The sequence below is a fragment of the Eptatretus burgeri genome, chromosome 7, assembly GCF_056783735.1.
Source record: "Eptatretus burgeri isolate ZD-2024b chromosome 7, Ebu_testis_v1, whole genome shotgun sequence".
Lineage (NCBI taxonomy): Eukaryota > Metazoa > Chordata > Myxini > Myxiniformes > Myxinidae > Eptatretus > Eptatretus burgeri.
The window spans coordinates 59934569-59956774 of record NC_140967.1 but is presented as its reverse complement, the minus strand read 5'-3'; the positions used below and the strand labels follow the sequence as shown (position 1 = coordinate 59956774).

Here is a 22206-nt window from a genome sequence, read left to right as displayed (position 1 = left end):
TGGAGAAATGGAGATTTTTGCTTCGGTCGACGTTACGAGTTAGTTTTAACTCGGATCACAATTCTGTTTTCACTTTTGGTAATGGCCAAGTATGCTTAATACTCGGTTGTCGAAATTCTGGTAAAAATCGGATGTTTTATGAGATTTATGTCAGGTGTCGTATCTGAGGCTAAACTGAAGATTATGCTAATGAGGGGGATTGTAACACACGGCATTACGCGCTCGTTTTAAAGTCAATTTCAATCCTGTCTTCACTTTTAGTAACGGTTAAGTATGCTTAATACTCGGTTGTCGAAATTCTGGTGAAAATCGGATGTTTTGGAGACGTTTTAAGAGTGTATAAAAAATATTTAACTCGCCGCGTCACGGCTCGTCACGTGGTGCAGCTCGCTCGAGCACACGCGGCGTTGAGTCATGTAAAGGATTTGCGTGTGCGCGCTGATGGTGTTTTCGATAAAGATGGTGTTTAAAAGTCATTTTTTATCCCAATAAAGGTTATCGTCGCATGCCTGACTCGCTAAGCCGTCGGATTATGAAAAGATTGTTGGTGGATGGCCGAATATTACGGTTTTGTGACTGATAAAATAATATTAAATAATTGCGTGGAGAAATGGAGATTTTTGCTTCCGTTGACATTACGATTTTTGATGGTTTGGTACAGAATCATGGTAGAAACTTCTGGTTTGCGTCGCTACCTTCTCTGGAGACAGCATTTATAAGACAAGGTCAGAGGTCAAGTTGACGATTTCGTAAGTACCAGTCTATGACTGCTTGTGTGTTTGTGTGTAGGCACGATAACTCGAGAACGGAAGAAGCTACCAATGTCAAATTACACCACGTGATTCAGGAGGGTGATGGCTAGCGCTGATTAGATTTTGGTCAAAATCAGCCAAAGGTCAAGGTCACAGTGAGGCCAAACATAATTCCGTAAATTCATGTGGAGAAATGGAGTATTTTTGCTTCGGTCGACGCTACGAGTTCGTTTTAACTTCGATTTTAATTTTGTCTTCGGTTTTTGCAATCGCTTTGGACGCTTCACACTCGGTTGTCGAAATTCTGGTAAAAATCGGATGTTTTGGAGACGTTTTACGATTGTACAAAAAATATTTCACTCGCCGCGTCACGGCTCGTCACGTGGTGCAGCGCGCTGGAGCAGACGCGGCGTTGAGTCACGTAAAGGTTTTGCGTGTGCGCGCTGACGGTGTTTTCGATAAAGATGGTGTTTAAAAGTCATTTTTTTTATCCCAATAAAGGTTATTGTCGCATGCCTGACTCGCGAAGCCGTTGGATTATGTAAAGATTGTTGGTGGATGGCCGAATATTACAGTTTTGTGACTTTGATAAAATAATATTAAATAATTGCGTGGAGAAATGGAGATTTTTGCTTCGGTCGACGTTACAATTTTTGATGGTTTGGTACAGAATCATCGTAGAAACTTCTGGTTTGCGTCACTACCTTCTCTAGAGACAGCTTTTATTAGACAAGGTCAGAGGTCAAGTTGATGATTTCGTAAGTACCAGTCTATGACCGTGTGTGTGTGTGTGTGTGTGTGTGTGTGTGTGTGTGTGTGTGTGTGTGTGTGTGTGTGTGTGTGTGTGTGTCCTCCATAACTCCAAAACCCTGAAACTTTGAATGCATACGAAGAAAACTCCAAGGAAGTGTATGATTGAAAATTGGATGTTTGGGTTTGTTTAATGCATTTTAAAAATAAATTTTCTCGTGATCCTGAAAGGCAAAGCAAAAGCAAAACGCACATAAGAATATGCATTACACTTTGTTCTAAACATATAAGTAAGATCATGTGCAAAAAAGTTTTGTTTGAGCGAAATATAGGTTCATGAATACTCGGGTCGATCCGACTCACGCATGCATTAACGTGAATTTTTCTCACATTAAATATTTTATGACATTTTTCAAACAATCGCGAATTTTTTTTTTAATGAAACACAAGAATGTGTTAAACCCTTTATTTGGCACATGTGTGAAAGATCATACGAAAAAAAAATTTTTATTAAAAAAGTTGCAAGAAAACAAAACTCTGCCGGGTCAATCTGTCCCACAGGGACCAGCGGCTGAGGGATAAACACCCCTTTTGAAGATAATTAACAGCCTTATTCAATTATATCCTTCATCAGGCGCATCCTCGGCAACCTCACTCTTTGGGGTCTCAAGGCATCTCCTGGGTAACCTTGCTGGGGTCTGAAGCCACCGTGTTTTTTTGGCCTGCTCAACAATGCTTTGACTGGGAACAGGCCGCAACGATTTCTAAACGCTAAATTTTCTTTTTACACTTTCCTCACTCATATTATCAAATTCTTCTTCATCATCGCTACAAATTGCTGTGTACATCACTTTCGAAAGTCCTATATTTTTCAAATTAGGAGATTGGAGCAATTTCATGCATTATATGATCTCATCTTCAACCATGACTTCTCACAGCCAAATTAAAGTACATCATCAAAATATTATTTCAGCTTTGAGGATCGGATATCGTCCAGACTATACAGTGGGGAGAACAAGTATTTGATACACTGCCGATTTTGCAGGTTTTCCCACTTACAAAGCACGTACAGGTCTGTAATGTTTATCATAGGTACACTTCAACTGTGAAAGAACGAATCAAAAACAAAAATCCTGAAAATCACATTGTATAATTCTTAAATAATTAATTTGCATTTTATTGCATGAAATAAGTATTTGATACATCAGAAAAACAGAACTTAATATTTGGTACAGAAACCTTTGTTTGCAATTACAGAGATCAGACGTTTCCTATAGTTCTTAACCAGGTTTGCACAGACTGCAGCAGGGATTTTGGCCCACGACTACATACAGATCTTCTCCAGATCCTTCAGGTTTCGGGGCTGTCGCTGGGCAACACAGACTTTCAGCTCCCTCCAAAGATTTTCTATTGGGTTCAGGTCTGGAGACTGGCTAGGCCACTCCAGGACCTTGAGATGCTTCTTACGGAACCACTCCTTAGTTGCCCTGGCTGTGTGTTTCGGGTCGTTGTCATGCTGGAAGACCCAGCCACGCCCCATCTTCAATGCTCTTGTTGAGGGAAGGAGGTTGTTGGCCAAGATCTCGCGATACATGACCCCATCCATCCACCCCTCAATACGGTGCAGTCGTCCTGTCCCCTTTGCAGAAAAGCATCCCCAAAGAATGATGTTTCCACCTCCATGCTTCACGGTTGGGATGGTGTTCTTGGGGTTGTACTCATCCTTCTTCTTCCTCCAAACACGGCGAGTGGAGTTTAAACCAAAAAGCTCTATTTTGGTCTCATCAGACCACGTGACCTTCTCCCATTCCTCCTCTGGATCATCCAGATGGTCATTGGCAAACTTCGGACGGGCCTGGGCATGCGCTGGCTTGAGCAGAGGGACCTTGCGTGCGCTGCAGGATTTTAATCCATGACGGCATAGTGTGTTACTTATGGTTTTCTTTGATACTGTGGTCCCAGCTCTCTTCAGGTCATTGACCAGGTCCTGCCGTGTAGTTCTGGGCTGATCCCTCACCTTTCTCATGATCATTGAGGCTCCACGAGGTGAGATCTTGCATGGAGCCCCAGACCGAGGGAGATTGACTGTTATCTTGAACTTCTTCCATTTTGTAATAATTGCGCCAACAGTTGTTGCCTTCTCACCAAGCTGCTTGCCTATTGTCCTGTAGCCCATCCCAGCCTTGTGAAAGTCTACAATTTTGTTCCTGATGTCCTTAGACAACTCTCTGGTCTTGCCCATTGTGGAGAGGTTGGAGTCTGATTGATTGAGTGTGGACAGTTGTCTTTTATGCAGATAACGAGTTCAAACAGGTGCAGTTAATACAGGTAATGAGTGGAGAATGGGAGGGCTTCTTAAAGTCAAAACTAACAGGTCTGTGAGAGCCGGAATTCTTACTGGTTGGTAGGTGATCAAATACTTATTTCATGCAATAAAATTCAAATTAATTATTTAAAAATCATACAATGTGATTTTCAGGATTTTTGTTTTAGATTCCGTCTTTCACAGTTGAAGTGTACCTGTGATAAAAATTACAGACCTCTACGTGCTTTGTAAGTGGGAAAACCTGCAAAATCGGCAGTGTATCAAATACTTGTTCTCCCCACTGTATGTGTCAAAACCTGGGGTGAAATCTGATAATTTAAAGAAATAACGAGTAATAACTTAGCCGAGATACCTATTTACTTGAAGCAAGCAAGGCTATGGGCCCTTCTTCTATATATATATATATATATATATATATATATATATATATATATATATATATATATATATATATATATATATATATATATATATATATATATATATATATATATATATATATATATATATATATATATATATATCAGAAAATTTCCAAAGCATTAAACTTTTTTTTTTTTTCCTACTGCTTGGAGAATTATATTCCGTGAACAAAAGATTGAGGAATGTGCCAAAATTAACCAGCTTCATTGAGCTATATGATTTCATTCATCCACATGTACATACATACATACATACATACATATATATATATATATATATATATATATATATATATATATATATATATATATGCGGATTGCGAACAGATATATATATCTTCTTCTTCTTCTTTCGGCTGCTCCCGTTCGGGGTCGCCACAGCGGATCATCCGTATGATCCGCATAGTGATTTGGCACATGTTTTACGCCGGATGCCCTTCCTGACGCAACCCTGGTCGCCTCTTACGACACAGGGATATGGTACACCTATTTTAACCGGCGTATACACCGGCCCAGTATACTGGTACTCATTTCGCCGACCTCGGAAGGATGACAGGCTGAGTCAACCCCCTGGTGTATTAATTCAGTGGCTCAACGGGGCTTGAACTCAGGACCTTTTGGATCCCAAGCCGCTGCCCTATCCACTGCGCCAACACCAGGCTCTAACAGATATATATATATATATATATATATATATATATATATATATATATATATATATATATATATATATATATATATATATATATGTCGGGGATTGTATGTACTCTAACAGCAACCAAACATGTCTACTAGTGTTTGGTTAAAACTCTTGAGTTTCAATTGGAAAGAGGGAAAGGATAAATCTTCCCATTAGTTTATCTGTGCACTGTCAAGAAACTTGTTTTGACATTGTTACAACACAGCTGGCCTTGTCGACCGTTTGAATGACCTTGCTAATCGGGCAGCTGAGCTACCTGGAATCTGTTGGACTACTGCCCAGAACTGTTAAGGCCTAAACAACATGTAGGAGGCTACCTTTTAAAATTCTTTAAGGGAATCAAGGGTGTTGTTTCTGCACTTTCTGCGCTCTCTTATCAGCAGTACTGACAGAAGAATGCAATAGATTAATGAATGGTAATAAATCCTCTTTGACACGCAGTCATTCAAAGGTCGTAGTAAATTGAATATAAGGCAGTACCGAAAGACCGCTCACCAGAGGATTAGGCTGGGTGGACAATTGTGTTCAAAGCCTGTTGTCTCCATATGCATATGTCTGATGTGAAATAAAACCTTCTCTCCCAAGATCGGTGATGAACAAAGCTTGACCTTAATCGCTGTGGACCTCACCTGGATCTCAACATATATATTGTTACGAAATTGAAAGCCTTTTGCACACAGTCAGCAGTCCCATAGTTCAGTTATCTCGTTAAGTATATGTGGATAGTCAGAATCCCTCCCTTATGTCTAATGGGTTAATTACATGTGTGCGCTGTGGGTTTCTTGTAGTCAGGTTTTTTACATCTTTAAATCTACCAATGCCAACAAAACCCTCCCGTCACTCCTCCTCCCACTCTGCGGGCGAGCAAGCGCTTCAAGCGGCCAACTTTCACTTCACACCACGGTGCCATAACGCACGTGTTTCTGACTACGTACGTGGCTGGAGCCCCCTCGCCTCAGAGCTCTGACTCCGCCCCATCAAAAAAGAATGTTCCCCCTGTCGACACTGGGGAAGGCACAAGAGCCTCTCTCGGGGGAAGAGCACCGAGACGCCGACACGCCCCTTCTCCAATCGCGGCTGGCTACCACGACACCCGAAAACGCCCCGCCCAATCCGGAGGTGAGTTACCCGAGTGCGGATCCCTCCACCCTGCACGGGGGAGGGATAAGAAGGATTGACGGCGCGATCCTGAGAGAGTGGCGTTCCTTGGAGGTTGTTCCTTGCTTCTGGTCTGCTGGGCTCTCCTGGTCGTCGGTCATCGTTTCTGGCTGGCTGGGTCGTTCGCAGGGTACTGGCTGCACTTGTTGGATTCTGGTTCGTGGGTTCCAGTCCCACCGTGGTGGGTTGTGTTGGAGCGCTCAAGCTGGGGATCCCCGTTGCCTTCCACGGACTCCGAGCTCCACAAGTGCGAGTCGGTAAAACCGCACGAGGCGGCCAGGTACCCGACCAAACTCTAACCCCCGGCTTGCCTATCCTCCGCGGCTGGAGGGTCCGAATAAAGGCCAGTTGGCGCCATTTCTTTTTGGGTGTGTGTGTGTCCCTCTGTGGCCAGTCTTGGAAGTAAAACTGTTAAGTGATTGCCATTGTACATTTGCCTGCATTTATATTCGTGATTAAGTCTGCTCTGTGTTTCCCTCCCTATTGCCTATTGTAAATAAATAACTGTTAAATGTTCCAGTTCGTTGTCTGTGTTTTCTTTCATTGACCCAGTATGGTTCGGGCTTGAGAATTTGGGAGGCTGATTGTGCCGTAAATTGTGATTTGGGCCGGCACGGCTTTGGTAATTCCCGCTCGGTTTCGCCGGATCCGAGTCAGTAACAGCGACTCAATTCGGTCAAAGTCGGCGAGGGTGTGGGTTCCCCGGTAGCTAGACCGCGCGGCTAATTAGGTAAATTGGAATCAGACAAAAAGACCCTAACCGCGCGGTCAAAATATTGGTGTCCACGGTCCATTAAGCGACCCGTCGGCTTCGGAGTTATCCGGAGTGATGCCCTTCAATTCCGAGTTTGGGGGGGAGACGACCCAACTGCTCCATTCGGCGGTTGTCTCCGCCCCCGAACCCGGCACTACAACAATATGTACACACATATATATATATATATATATATATATATATATATATATATATATATATATATATATATATATATATATAAATATATATATATATATATATAACAGTCAAAATGTCGGATGACCCACAGATTGCAACAAAAGCAAACTCAACAGATTTTGATTCCTGGATATGTCCTCAGTGACAGAAAAAAAGTCCTAAGGGATCCTCCGGGGGGAAAGTCCTGAAATAATGGAAATCCAATATGGCCATCACCCGGCTTCGGGGAAAATGAGAAAATTGTAAAGATTGATATTTTAATATGTAAATATATGTTTTTCTGCATTCTAATTGTTTCTAGTTATGGTCAGTATATTGATATACAAGAATAATTATAAAAAAGTGAAATGCATTGAGGGTAAAATAAAAAATTATCGCTTTTTTGTCCAAAAATTTCAATTTTTTGTCCTGAAAATTTTTTTTTAACCTGATACTGCTTTTGGCTCCTGGACCAAAAAAAAGACAAAGAAATGTTGAAGACACAAGATGAAATCAAGTCTATGGCAATACAATATAATTATGTAAATCATCGAAACATGACAAAATTCACAATTCCACTCGGGGCAATCACATCTGCCTGACGAAGGTTTGGAAATGAAAATGAAAATTCGCATTAAACTCAGAAACTACATCCATTATAAACTTACTATACATGTTGAGAAAAATCAAGCGTATTAAAGTTAAAACTCGACAATGTTGTCATCATCCTCATCATTGTCACGTGGAGTGTTTGTGCAGCCAGAGCCCCTGCAGTTTCCACAAGCTGGAGTGCACTCAATGTTGTGCTTCTTGCATGTGCATCTCATGGTGCTACATTCAGCCTGGCAGTTGCACCTAATGACACGTAACATCTTTTCACGAGCTGGAACTATTGATGTCTGAAGTGGCACAAAACCCTCGTCACACTTCTGCCAACCCCAATCTGTCGGAAGAAGTTCATCTGCACATCCCTTCCATTCTTAGACTTGTAGATACACACGCAGGCTGTGATACTTTGCTGCTTTTGATGTTGGTGGTAACGTCTGTGGTTGCATGTGAGAGGAGCTCCAAGCCACCTTGTCCCAGTACTGCTGATACCGGAGGGTATCCAGGGTGTCAGTTGACTTTCCGTTGTAGATTATCACCAATGTTTTTTCTCCTGCATCTGCCACATCACATACGGAAGCTGGATATGTATCAAAAACCTTGGCCTGCTCACGGAATGTGTTGTTTGCTTTGAACTTTTTGAGGGAAGCTCCCTTTCCAATCCCATGAAGACGAGATGTTGTGTCGCACCCAAGAACTGCATGTAGAAACAGTATGTGCTTGCATATATCTGTACCAATCATTTTCTTTGTAGCCTTGATGTTCCAGATGCGAGGCTTCTTCGTGTTCTTCTTTGGCTCGGGACAAAAGACGAGGTCATGGGAATCTAAGCTTGCATGGTTGCATCGGAGGACGAGGAGGTCTGTGTCATCACCAACTAACACAGTGTTGGTGACAGTAGCAGACTGCACAGCCTTCAGTACAATCAGGAGATCAGCATCCCCTGAGGCATGGTGTGTCTCACAGTTCTTCTTCTGAAGCTCTTCACCCAACATAAAAATGAATCGCTGTTTATTCTGCCTATTGGCAAGAAACGGTTCCTTCTTCATTTTGAGACGCATGCCAGCTGTAAATGTCACAGTAGTGCCAGCATTCCCTTTAGACCATCTCTGGTGTGTCATGTCCTTCGTGTTGGTACTCTCATAACCATCAAACATGACTATGGCATCTCCGTACTTCTTCGTTACATAATCAGTGTACTGGTGGCATATGTCTCTGTATGTAGATCCACGAGACCATGGAATGCATTGAACAAGTGCCCCGCCATCCAAAACATACTGTTGCCCATCATTGGGGATATCGGCTGGGACAACGGAACCAAGAAGATCCCAGATGGCATCAGCAAAGACTGGCTTGTGTGGTTCTCGGAGATGAAGAGAGGAATCAAAGAGGGCTGGTGGATAGCTGCATAGTTCATATTTGAAGGCTGGCTCCAGTTCTTCTGCTGTCTGTGCAACAGTGATCAGTCTCTGGAAGAGGAGTTGTGGGTCAACCTGGACTTGCTCTCCATCAATCTTGACAGATGACTTCATGCCGAGGGTGACAACTTGGTCTTTCCTCTTAAATGTGTACTCGGCAGGTGTTTTCCCATCCATAGATTTCAATATTTTGGCTCCTACAGCATGTGCTGTATTCGACGTTGACGGTGGGGTGTGCATGAACTCCAGTGGCAATGTTCCTCAGACGTGGAACACTATTGAACGGATTCCGTTCCTGTAAATACTGAAGAGCTGATAGTGTGTCCTTCCAGTCACAAGATTGTCTTGCCTTGGTCATGTCCTTCTTCTGCTCTCCAGTGTTGTAGTTCACACCTGTGAGCTCCTGCGTTGCCTGGTTTATTTCTGCACAGGCAGGCATTGATAATAGCCATACCAGCCGTTGTTGCTCTGTCATTCCTCGCCCTCGTGTGAGCCCCCCGCTGGTCTTCAAACTTCTCATCAGAACTTGTTTGATGATCAGGTCAGATGAAAGACCTGCCCACAGGCGATCACTTCGTCGAACCACATGGAACCCCTCATCAAAACGTTGTTGGACATTGGGATGTTGAGTTTTGAGGTTGGACATCTGCTGCAGATACACCCTCGCAGATTTGGCATACAGGTTGTGGCCCGAGGCTTCCAGCATTTCCTGGATGGCCTGTAGATGTAGTGCCCAGTTCCCAGTGCGCTCTGCCCGGATGTATTTGCGTTGAATGTCTGGCATGTCCATATAATGAACCCAGAGCGCTGAAGTTCTAGAAGATATCTTTGCAGACTCGGCATGCTCCTGAAGGTGGTCTTTGATTCGTTTCAAGACGTCAGACTTGCATACTTCTTCCACAGACTGGGGTTGGCAGAAGTGTGACGAGGGTTTTGTGCCACTTCAGACATCAATAGCTCCAGCTCCTGAAAAGATGTTACGTGTCATTAGGTGCAACTGCCACGCTAAATGTAGCAACATGAGATGCACATGCAAGAAGCACAACATTGAGTGCACTCCAGCTTGTGGAAACTGCAGGGGCTCTGGCTGCGCAAACACTCCATGTGACAATGATGAGGATGATGACGACATTGTCGAGTTCTAACTTTAATACACTTGATTTTTCTCAACATGTATAGTAAGTATATAATGGATGTAGTTTCTGAGTTTAATGCGAATTTTCATTTGCATTTCGAAACCTTCGTCAGGCAGATGTGATTGCCCCGAGTGGAATTGTGAATTTAATCATGTTTCGACGATTTACATAATTAAATTTACATAATTTCCACAGACGTGATTTCATCTTGTGTCTTCAACATTTCTTTTTTTTTTTGGTCCAGGAGCCAAAATCAGTATCAGGTAAAAAAAAAATTTTCGGGACAAAAAATTGACATTTCGGGACAGTTAGAGTGCGGATAGGAACGGATGGAAAACAGCATGCTGGTTGCCATGGCAACCACTTTAGATGACGAACGTATGTCGAGACACACCGTCTCCACAGTCTGTATCTACGTACCAAATATGAAACGTGAAAGTTGAAAACTTTGGGAGTTAGGGTGCGTACAGGAACGGATGGAAAACAGCATCCTGGTTGCCATGGCAACCACTTTAGATGACGAACGTATGTCACGACACACCGTCTCCACAGTCTGTACCTATATACCAAATATGAAACGTGAAAATTGAAAACTTTGGGAGTTAGAGTGCGGACAGGAACGGACGGATGGACAGACAGACAGACGGACGTATAGATGGCCGGTATCACATAATACACACACATATATATATATATATATATATATATATATATATATATATATATATATATATATATATATATATATATACATATATATATATACATATATACATATATATATATATACATATATACATATATATACATGGCGTATAAAAAAATAATGTGGTCGATAAAAACATTAGAAAGGAAAAAATAACGCACCAAAAACTTTAACATTTTCACGCTCACGCTGACGCTCACGCCGGGGGTATCGCTATAGCTCTCTGTTCTTCGAACAGGCGAGCTAAAAATGAGCAATACAATAAAATTCTAAACAAAAGATAATTAAACAACCTCGAGTGATAACAGCTTCAAAAATCAATATTTCCGTTACACCTATGTTATTTTCCAACCTTTACCCGAGTCCCACAGTCAATGCGCGCAAAATTATAATGAAATACCAAGAGTCCCGATTGGACAGGTCCTTCATGGGTCTACCCCTTTCTGGGCATGATCTCGGCCAGGCCGGGACAGCCCACCCACTCCACACGTGTTTGAGGAAGGTGAACAGTGGTAGAAATAGAAAATAGAAATTAAATACTAAACACCGGTACACATACTCGCATTGAGGGTGCCTTTTGAGAGCATCTATCATGAACTTTTAAATATATTCGGACATTTGCTTTAAAGTTTCGAAAAGTTCACGTTACTATTTAAAGATTATTCTATTTAATGTATTGTAATTTCGTAAATACACTATTTTCTCGTCATGAACAACGATCGTCCAGGACGAGTCTCGCTATTGGCTCCGTCAAGGCACGTGACTAAATATCGGAAGTTGTTGTTTTTTTTGTTTTCTTCTTCTTTTCGTCGTCTTCTTCTTCTTCTTCTTCTTCTTCTTCTTCTTCTTCTGGTGAAGACAAAACCTTTAGGAAGCGGCTCTTGGACACATTTGTCCTTGTTTCAATAGCACTCACTTGGCTGCACATGAATGGGTTTGAGGGTAGAGCACTATCAATTCAATTGATACCTACAGGGGCTCCAGGAAAAAGAGGTCGCATGTGTACGTAATAAATAAATGAAATGTGGACCATTACCAGGTCCAAAACTTGTCAATCCCATGTCGTAGAGAGACGTGTGGGGCCTCATTAGATGCGAATGAGTACCAGTTTACCCTCTTCACCCATGGTATCAACATTTATTACTTTGTGTTCAGGCTATTTAAACACCATCCATCCAGTGGGATCATAGTCTGTACAGAGCGTCAGTGCTGCCGAAGCAGTCTCCTGGGCTATTGGGCATAATCCTGAAGTTTGTCACTCCGACACAGGATACTGGAATGGGTAAATTATTCCAGCAAGCTGGCACTCATTTTGCCGATCTTGGAAGGATAACAGGCTGAGTCAATCCCACCTGGTATTAATTCATCAGCAAAGCAGGATTTGAAATCAGGACCCAAGAATTCCAAACCTGCCAACCTAACCATTAAGCCAACACCAGGAATATTTAAACACCAATTCAACTGAGACAGACTATGTACTCATGAAAAATTACCCCCGTGTGGGGGTGACAGTCATCTCTACAATACCACAAGTTCTCAATGTTCACTTCAGGTAACTGCGAAACAGTCCAAACTAACCATTTAGATTGAAATAGTTCACAGAGATACACTAGGATAATACTACTAATTACATAATTAATAAATATGTATTGTTCATTTAGTACACGGATTAACACATCAGAATCACCAGTAAGTGCAATACGTGGTTTTCCGGCCCGTCCACTCTTTGGGGACATTTCACTTCCGGTTGTAGAAAAAAAAAAACGAAAAAATAGGCTTAGCTCTCAGAGATTATGATAATCCTATAGATTATTCTTCACTGATTATAATGCAACTTTCAGAATGAAAATTGGTCAAGTATTTATATAGATATTGAGGTTTGAAAAATCGTTAGAGCTAGCAAATTCATTAATTATAAATTCCACAGAAGTTTCGTGACACTGCACAAAGTAACAAGTCAGGTATGAAAAAACATTTTGTATGCCAGATTCATTAATTATTAATTCATTAATTATGGAATGTACTCATTGATATATTAATCAGAAAGCCCGAAGCATGTAGCATAATTTATCACTTATCCCCTCATCCGGGATCCGTGGCCTCGCCCCACAGCCTGCAGCCCTATGTCCGCCGGTGATTATGTTAGATATCGGCACGATCGAGAGGAGCCTGCGAATTATCCCTGCTGATGCACTGAATTGATGCAATCGTTCGGCCAGAATATTCGTTGTCAAGATGTTGCGTGATTAAATCACCAATACAGTCACTCGAATTTATACCGCCGACATACTTCTTAACAATCACCTTCGCCCCAGAAACCACAGTCAATCTGAACAACGCTGGCCACTGTTCAGACGCCATGAACGGACTACTGCGCAGTTCTACTATGCAGTTTGGTTAAAGATGACTCGGCATTTTGGCGCACACGCACAAAATTATGTTTTGAAAATAAATGCCGACGTTTACATTTCAGGTTTTGAAACTTTTGCACCTTCGGCGGAAAATGTATAAATATAAAAGGCTAAAAATGTGTTTTATATTTATATTTCATTTCTCCTTCCTTCCTTCTTTGCGAATCGCATCGGTGTTTTTGGCCATCTTCCAGATCACGTGACGATCAAACGGGAAGGAAATTCAAAAATCTGTCTGGTTAGATACAAGATAATATTTTTTACTATCATAATCAATAAACAGTTGCAGAATATCTTGTAGAATGGCAGACTAGATAGGTTTTGAAAATGGCAATTTTCATAACTTACGTGACCTCGTCCCTGACCTTGAACCCAGACAAAAGTTATATCGTTGTGCAACACTCATCGACCTCTACCCACATACTAAGTTTCATCAAGATCGGAAAGAAAAATTGTTGACAGACGTACGGATGGACAGACATTTGGTCCGGCTTTATTAGGTCATCTCGGTAGAGATGACCTAAAAAGGGCTAACTGCGTACGCAATAAATAGATTTAATACGGCGTGTTACTCGGTACATAACTCCTCAATCCCACATTGTCGAGGGACGTGTGGGGCTTCATATGCCTGTTTACCCTGTGGACCATGGTATCAAGATTTATTACTTTGTGTTCAAGTTATCCTTAAACGGCAATTCAATTGATACCGACAATATTCCCAGGAAAAAGGGCGAACTGTGTACATAATATACATCGAACACTTCGTGTCACTTGGTCCATAAGTCGGCAATCCCGTGTTGTATCAAAGCCAGAAGTCTTTGTACCCGGTCATCACCGCCAGTAGTTTAAAGTGGCAGTTCTCGTTTTTTTTTGATCTGCAGACTCTGCTTAAAAGATCAACAGCAGATTAAAAATAATTCTAAATAAGAGAAAACTTGCACAGGACAATGGTTTTGTTGAAGAGTCAAAAGTTGATCATTCAATTACTGTGGATATCCATAATCATAGCCGACTGAGAGGCACTTTCAATAGGAAACAAAAAAAGTGCAATCAGAGATCGCAGACCATCAACAGGACTTCTTGTGTGGTATGTGTGTCATTTTGTACACTGGTGTGTTACGTAATTAATAATAGACATAACTGGAACTGCTGGCAGTGATTATCGGGTCCGAAGATGTCCCGCATTGATCGCCCAAACAAACAAGAAAACAAACAAATGGAATAAAAACCGAGTACTCCTTTCCTGCATGGCCGGCGATGATGTCATGCATCGCCTGGATATGGAATTGGGAAAAGAGCGGTACACAAAAAACAAAATTTGATTTCTTCAAAATTCCAACAGTATGAGAAACAGCACCGGGCAATGGTGGGCACCCTGTTTGTACTGAATAAAACTCAGACTAACAATCTCTGAAGAGCCCAATTAGGGAAATTCAATTTGAGTTGCTTCACTTTGTTGAAAATCGTCCCTTGGAAGACGATCATAAGCTTAAATATTCCCCAAATTCATGATCACATGAGCATGTGTGTACCGTAAGAGAAAACTATTTTTTACGGTGAAAAATCATCGAAATCGAGATGAGATTGTCAAAAATAATCAAAACCATATAAAAACTTAAAAGGCACTTGGTGGAGCGCATACCTCCGCCACGTAACACCTGATCCATGACAAAAATTGGGCCCAATACATTTTTGAAATATCATGTTATACAATTGTTTTTGGCCCTATCTCTCAATGGTGAAGAATCACTTTAAAAATTCTCGTAGTTGGATCCGGATCTCCACCAAAATCTAATGTTTGTCCTAGTCACACACCCAACCTGCCCAACCAAATTTCATCTGGATCCATCCACAACTTTTTGAGATCTCCTGCACACAGACAGACAAACAGACAAAGAAACAGACAGAAAGGGATAAAAAAACATAACCATCTTCACCTTCGCCGGTGGAGGTAAAAAACAAAACAAACAAACAAAACCATGGTGTTTTTATATCAATGCACACATTACCAAGTCGACATACGTCCTTGTAGATGAGAGCGTGTCTGTTTTGAATATGGATTGAAAAATGGCCTGGCAGATACACACCAAATTTTACATACTGGGGGCATCCAGTGTCAGAACAAGCCACCCCCACCCCCCCCCCCCACGAGGGCGGGTTGACGTGATTTTCACCTGTGCACACATGGCATAGTGCATCAACATCCTGATAATTCCTCCCCAAAAACTACAGTGAAGCCAAGCCAAGCCACATCCACAACTATAGTTTGAGCTAAATCGCAGTCTGATGTTTTTGAAACTCCAGAATACAACTTAGCGTCAATGCGCCACGACAAAATGTCAAAACACATGACGGTGTACTTAACTGATATTGAAGTATTTTGATTGAAAACAATCGTTGTACACAGCATTCACATGGATTTACACTATTTATTAAAAATATTTTCCTTAATTTTTCACACGATGGAAACCAAACTTACATGGCCAAATTACTGGCCAGACTTTACCACACACACCACGAAGGAGTTCTGGATGAAGAATATCACCTTCCAAATCACAACTGATGATGCAGAATTAAAAATGTCATACCTCTTTTCCCAAGAATCCAGATGATAAAAGGCCTTAAAAAGACAAGAGGACCAAACACTCCTCTTCTTGTTAACCACTTAAAAGCATCTTTTCTGGGATCCTAGAAAGAAAGAAAGTAAAAAAAAATTAAGGAACATTAATAAGTTCATATATTCCCATAAGGGGGGGGGGGGGAAGGGTGACATTCAACAACAAAAACAATAAAAAATATCTCAATTCTCAAAATCCTTTCCACATCCAACCTTGTATATTTAAGAACGTTTTACCACCATGAAGTTTTACACAGCAAATGAAGCACAAGAAAAGGCCATTCAGCCCACCTCATTTACATTGAGTCCCGTCTCGATACCAAACATTGCTCTCGAACTTGTGTAGCAAATAGTGGTGGGGTCGAGGGAGGAGGGGACGACAGTCTGATTGGGGTTGAATTGACACAGACAACACATTCACACTGTTACTTCAAAAGAATTCACACCTCAAAGAATCAGAACATCTTAATATCCATCGGCACAACACAATAACATGCGTACGCACACAACAGACCATATACCATTTCTGCCAACATCACTGTGCCCTTCTATCCTCATTGCTTAAGGGACAGAGAACAGTGGCGTAGCGAGGAAAAATTACGCTCAGGGCGAGATGTCAAATTTCCACCCCTTCGTAACTCACGTGCTGAATTAAACACAAAGCCAAATGAAATAACTATTACAAATCAAATTAGGTACAGTACATTTGCAAGTAAAGAGTTAAAGTTTGTTTGTTGACTGCAAATTACTTTGTTTAACTGTAAATTAGAAAACAAAAAAGAAATTGTGAAGACCATTACGTTTCTAGATCTGCCATTAACATTCCTTGTCAACAATATTGGATAGTGAAAATTATGGATTTTTCGCAAAGAATTGTGGAATTATTTTTTTCATGAATCTTCGATAAATTGTGTAAAAATTGGCCAATTTATTCAATCAGATGCCAGGAGTATTCCAAAAGCATAAATACAATGTCACTTCCTCGTCCTGATATTAGCAGAAGAAAAAAAGAAAGAGAAGAAAAACAACTTCAGAAGCCAGCTCAGCATGCTTACCCTGCAAAGAGGGAAGCAGAGAGAACAAGAGCTCCACAATGATGATAACTTATCGATCACAAGAGAATCCTGACACTGGGGGGGAAGGGTACTTTTACAAGTACAACTTCCCAAGATTTTGCTAAGATGGCGATCAGCAGCAAGACCCTGTCATGTGGCTTCTCCCCTCCATGAAGCACCAAGTCACATTAGCCCTCCACCCCTCGGCCTTCAAAAGGGGAATTCTGCCATTTTTGCTTACGAAATACACTGACGAGCCAAAACATTATGACCACCTGCCTAATATGCTGTTCGTCCTCCGTGTGCCTTCAAAACAGCGCTGACGCGTGGACTCCACGAGACTCCTGTAAGTTGTGAGGTGGAGCCGCCGTGGATCGGACTTGTCGGTCCAGCACCTCCCACAGATGCTCAATCGGATTGAGATCTGGAGAATTTGGAGGCCAGGGCAACACCGTTAACACTTCATCATGTTCCTCAAACCATTCCCGAACAATGTGTACAGTGTGGCAGGGTGCATTATCCTGCTGAAAGAGGCCACTGCCATCAGGGAACACCATTGCCATGAAGGGGTGTACCTGGTCTGCAACGATGTTGAGGTAGGTGACACGCGTCAAATTGACGTCCACATGAATGGCCGGACCCAGGGTTTCCCAGAAGAACGTTGCCCAGAGCATCACACTCGCTCCACTGGCTTGTGGTCTTCCCACAGTGCATCCTGGTGCCATCACTTCCCCAGGTAAAAGGCGCACACGTACACGGCCATCCATGTGATCTAAAAGAAAACGAGACTCATCGGACCAGGCCACCTTCTTCCACTGCTCCAAGGTCCAGTTCTGATGATTGCGTGCCCATTGCAGGCGCTTTCGACGGTGGACAGGGGTCATCATGGGCACTCTGACCAGTCTGCGGCTACGCAGCCCCATATGCAGCAGGGTGCGATGCACTGTGGATTGTGATACATTCCTTCTGTGACCACCATTAAAATTTTCTGTGACTTGGGCTCCAGTAGACCTTCTGTCAGTTTGGACCAGACGGGATAGCCTTCGTTTCCCTCGCGCATCGATGAGCCTTGGGCGCCCAACACCCTGTCGCCGGTTTGTGGTTTGTCCCTCCTCAGACAACTGTCGATAGGTACTCACCACTGCTGACCAGGAGCACCCCACAAGCCTTGCCGTTTCAGAGATGCTCTAACCCAGTCGTCCGGCCATAACAATTTAGCCCTTGTCAAAGTTACTCAGGTCTTTATAGGCCATCAGCCGTAACTTGTGTCGTGCAGTTTCGTCCCACCTATCGGGAGGATAGATAAATCCTATACAGAATTATTCTTTATGATGAATACATTCTCAATCCACAAGATCTCCACTCAAAAATCCTGCAGTTATTGCGTATTTCCGTCATGAAAATCGCCCTTTTGTTCCACCCGCTCAGCTCTTTGTACTTGGAACCAGCACTAATTGATGGTCATGTGACCACTGAACAGTAAGCGTATTTCCCGAAACAAATTAATTATTCAAGATGGCTGCGCCCGTGAAGCGGTGTGTTTTATAATATTTTCGTTGTTTTCATCGTCAAAATGTTCGGTTTCGAACTTTGCGAGTGCATAATTAATCAGCCAAATGTAGAAAATGATGGTGCCCTGCCATTTTCGGTGGCGAGGTGGGAAAAATTCCAGACTTGTGCTCGGAAATGGATGGTTTTAGATGATCACGAACGGGAGCTGGCAATCGAGGCAAGTGAAACTGTTTTCTTCAAACTTCCATGGGATGATGTACCAGAATCCCTGGACTATCACGAGTATTGCTACCGCCGCTTCACTGATATCAACAGGATACGTGGTGCTGAGAAACATTGCGAGCAGAAAGCACATCTGTATGACAATGAAAATAACAACGAGGAAGGTCAACAACTTGGTGAAGAAGGTGTGCCTGATGATAACATTGACTATGAACCATCTCCAAAAAAATTGCAAGGCAATGCAAGATTATGGCGGGCATGTCACCTGACTGCACCAAGAGGAAGGGGTTGTACGAGTCGCAAGTGAGGAAAGATGATCAGGATGTCCAGTCAATCATCACTACGATTGGAAGTATGATCAACCCATTCAAAGTAGAGTCTGATCAACTGGTTTGTTTAAGCTCTGGGGTCATAGCCTCCAATCATGTCAAACATAATCTCCTGTCTGCTTATCAGACTGGCGAGGAATCTCTGAGCCAATATATTAACGACTGTTTGACTGTGAGAGATGAAAGTCTGGACGTAGTGGATGGATCGGGTGAGCAGACTGCACCCCACCGGAAGATGAAGCCTCATCCTGATATGTTCTCTCCACTGACCCGTTACGTCTCAAAACTGAGAACCTTCACCAATCAAAGTATCTCAAAATCTTCCAAAACAACCAGTGGTCAAGAAGTCATTGTAAAAAATGAGAGAAATGTATTCTTGTGACTTCTTGTCATCGCTCAGTCTCAGAGTATCAATCTCCATGACATTCTGACTCATTCCCTGGCACCCGTCTCACTACCTCTTGCCAGTGCTGACGGGTCCTTGGCAAAAAATGTTAAGTCAAAGCTCCTGACAATGGTCGAGGAAAAGTGCATTGATTACCTGAAGAGTGGCATCCCTGACCACACAGCGATCATTGTTGATGCGGGTCCCCTGATTAGGTCCATTAAGCCGAAACCCATCTACTTTTGGAGGGCTGGCTGATGCCATTTTCTCTGCCTTAACAAAATTTGCCAAGAACACGAATTGTGCTCGCCTTGATTTTGTTTTCGATCGCTACCCTGATATCAGCGTAAAAAATGAAGAAAGGGATAGGAGAGCGGTCAGTGGCAGCCAGACCACACATATTTATGGTAAAGACCAAAAAACACCGAAGCAATGGTCAAAATTCATGTCAAGCGGTCAGAACAAAGAATCACTTGATGCTTTCCTCATGTCGGTATGGAAGGACATCAACTTGCGTGCCTACGTCGACAGGGACGTTGATGTGTACATTACACATGGAGAGTACCGTCACGTTCTGAGGAGTAGGAATGCCATCACAACCATTTGCTCTGTTGATGAGTTGTCATGTGACCACGAGGAAGCAGACACGTGGCTTCTTCTCCACACACAACACGCAAGTGCAACATTTGAAGATGTTGTAATCGTGAGCTGCGACTCGGATGTGGGTATAATTTCCCTTTGTCTTCAACAAAATCTGTCCTGCAATACATTCTTCATGACTGGCAATGAGGTGTTTAGACATCGCGCATTATGGATTTGCAGAAGACCTGTTGTCTTGGAGCTGATGTATGCAAGGCACTAATAGGTTTACATGCATTCACGGGATGTGATTCCACCAGCGCTTTCTATGGAAAAGGCAAGCAGAAAGCGTTCACTATTATGTTTGATCGTGACGACTACACACAGTCTTTCATTGAACTGGGACGAGGTTTCGATCTGGATGAAGTTTGCCTCAAATCCCTGGAATCCTTCGTATGTCATCTTTACGGGCAGCCAAAACTAGATGACGTCAATGAAGCACGATACAAAATGCATTGCGTCTCCTCAATATCTGGTCAAAGCCTTCCGCCAACCAAGGATGCATTACATATGCATACCTTGAGGGCCAATTACCAAGCGGCAATTCATAGGCGATCCCTTGCGGAGTCTATTGGTGCCCCTTCACCTGTAGCCATGGGTGGGAGATTGTTGATGGGAAATTTGTAACAAAGTGGATGACCATCAATCCGGCCCCAGACATTCTTTTGAAAGTCACACAATGTGCTTGCAAAGTATTGAAGTGCTCAAGTTCGAGGTGTTCATGCAAAAAGGCAAAAGTGCCACGTTCAGATTTGTGTAAATGTTCAGACATTGACAATGTCAGCAATGCAACCGATGTTCGTGATGATTGCGATGATGATGACGATGGCGATATTAATTGTAATGATGACCAGGAGGATTGTGATGAGGATTGTGATGAGGATGAAGGATACGAAATGTTAACGTAGTTTAGCGTTGTATAATTGATGTTTGTTGGCTGCAGATAACACCATGTTCACATGCCACTGTCCAATGGTACCGAGTGAGTGTATCGGGATTCCTTCTTATCGATAATAAAAGTTTTTATATCGGTTTTAATCTGTATTAATTTATCTTATGTGTTCTTTCTGTTGTACTACCATTGTGTATTACCTAGTTTTGAGCACTCGTGATGTCAAAGGCAATTATTGAACGAAAATTTTTGTTCACAATATACCAGAAAAATGATCCATTTTAACGAATTTCGCCATTTTTGGAAGACCCCCCCCCCTCCCAGATGAAACCAGATGCAGCAGCCTTCAGAACTCTCCATAATGCGTTCACAATACAGATGATAACAAGTCAAGGCAGTTCGGTGCGTGTGCGCATTTCAGAACAGTAGATATCGACGTCCAAAGTTGGTTCCCAGACACTTCAAACCGACACATTTTAACGAAATCGCCATTTTTTGAGGATCCCCTAGAAGAAACCAGGTGCAGCAGTTTGGAGAACTCTCTGGAATACGTTCACTATACCAATGATAACGTGTTCTGAAAATCTTACGCATGAGTGATGTCAATGTCTGTGGATATTGGCAGCTGAATTTGCCTTCAGACACCAAAATGACCGTTTGGGCTGGAATTACCCGAATTTTGGATGGCGAGAAAAAAAAATACTGCAGGAATCTCCGTGGAGAACTTTGGCCCCCCCATTTTATAAGGTTAATAGCCATCAGAATCCGCAAAAAGCAAGTGTCCCCCCGATCAGTGGAATGGAGGTGGCTGAACAGGTAAAGGCGCTGTCACACCTTGACGATTTAGCCAGCAATGGCAACGTATAAAAATGTATGTAAAACGTTGGCGTACGCTGAAATTTTGATGTTTTTTTAAAGTTTTGGTCGTAATCATAACGTGTTGGTCGTATGCATAACATATTAGTAACGGGCACAGAACGTTTCGTTGTCTTATAGATAACTTATACCAACGAATGCTTCGCCTGTTGTTGGCGTTCACAACCTATGCCCAACGATAGTTTAACTTCGGCATAGCGCGCTGCACGTATCGCCGCCAAACTCGTGGCGTAGCCTGTTAAAAAGCTGCCGCACGCCGATTTAAATCATAACCGCCTGAGAAATGGAAGTGTCAACCACGCAGTCACACCTTGACGATTTAGCCAGCGTATGCTGACCTATGAAAAATGTGTCTAAAAC

General features: G+C 42.4%; 1 protein-coding gene across 13 annotated transcripts in view; it reads right to left on the bottom strand.

Moving 5' to 3' along the window:
- LOC147023354 (uncharacterized) overlaps window positions 1–22206 on the bottom strand; it is a 111455-nt gene that overhangs the window by 81720 nt on the left and 7529 nt on the right. For 10 of the 13 annotated variants that reach the window (XR_015060153.1, XR_015060152.1, XM_085888670.1 and 7 more), the window contains exon 2: window positions 15908–16007. Coding sequence is in view for 2 of the 13 variants with exons in the window: in XM_085888667.1 (XP_085744793.1) it covers window positions 15908–16007; window positions 16228–16263 (136 nt within the window). In the remaining 11 variants the exon portion in view is untranslated. Of the gene's footprint in view, window positions 1–15907; window positions 16008–16227; window positions 16321–22206 lie in introns of those variants that run through there. The other 3 variants (XM_085888667.1, XM_085888668.1, XR_015060154.1) reach the window with 2 other exon arrangements.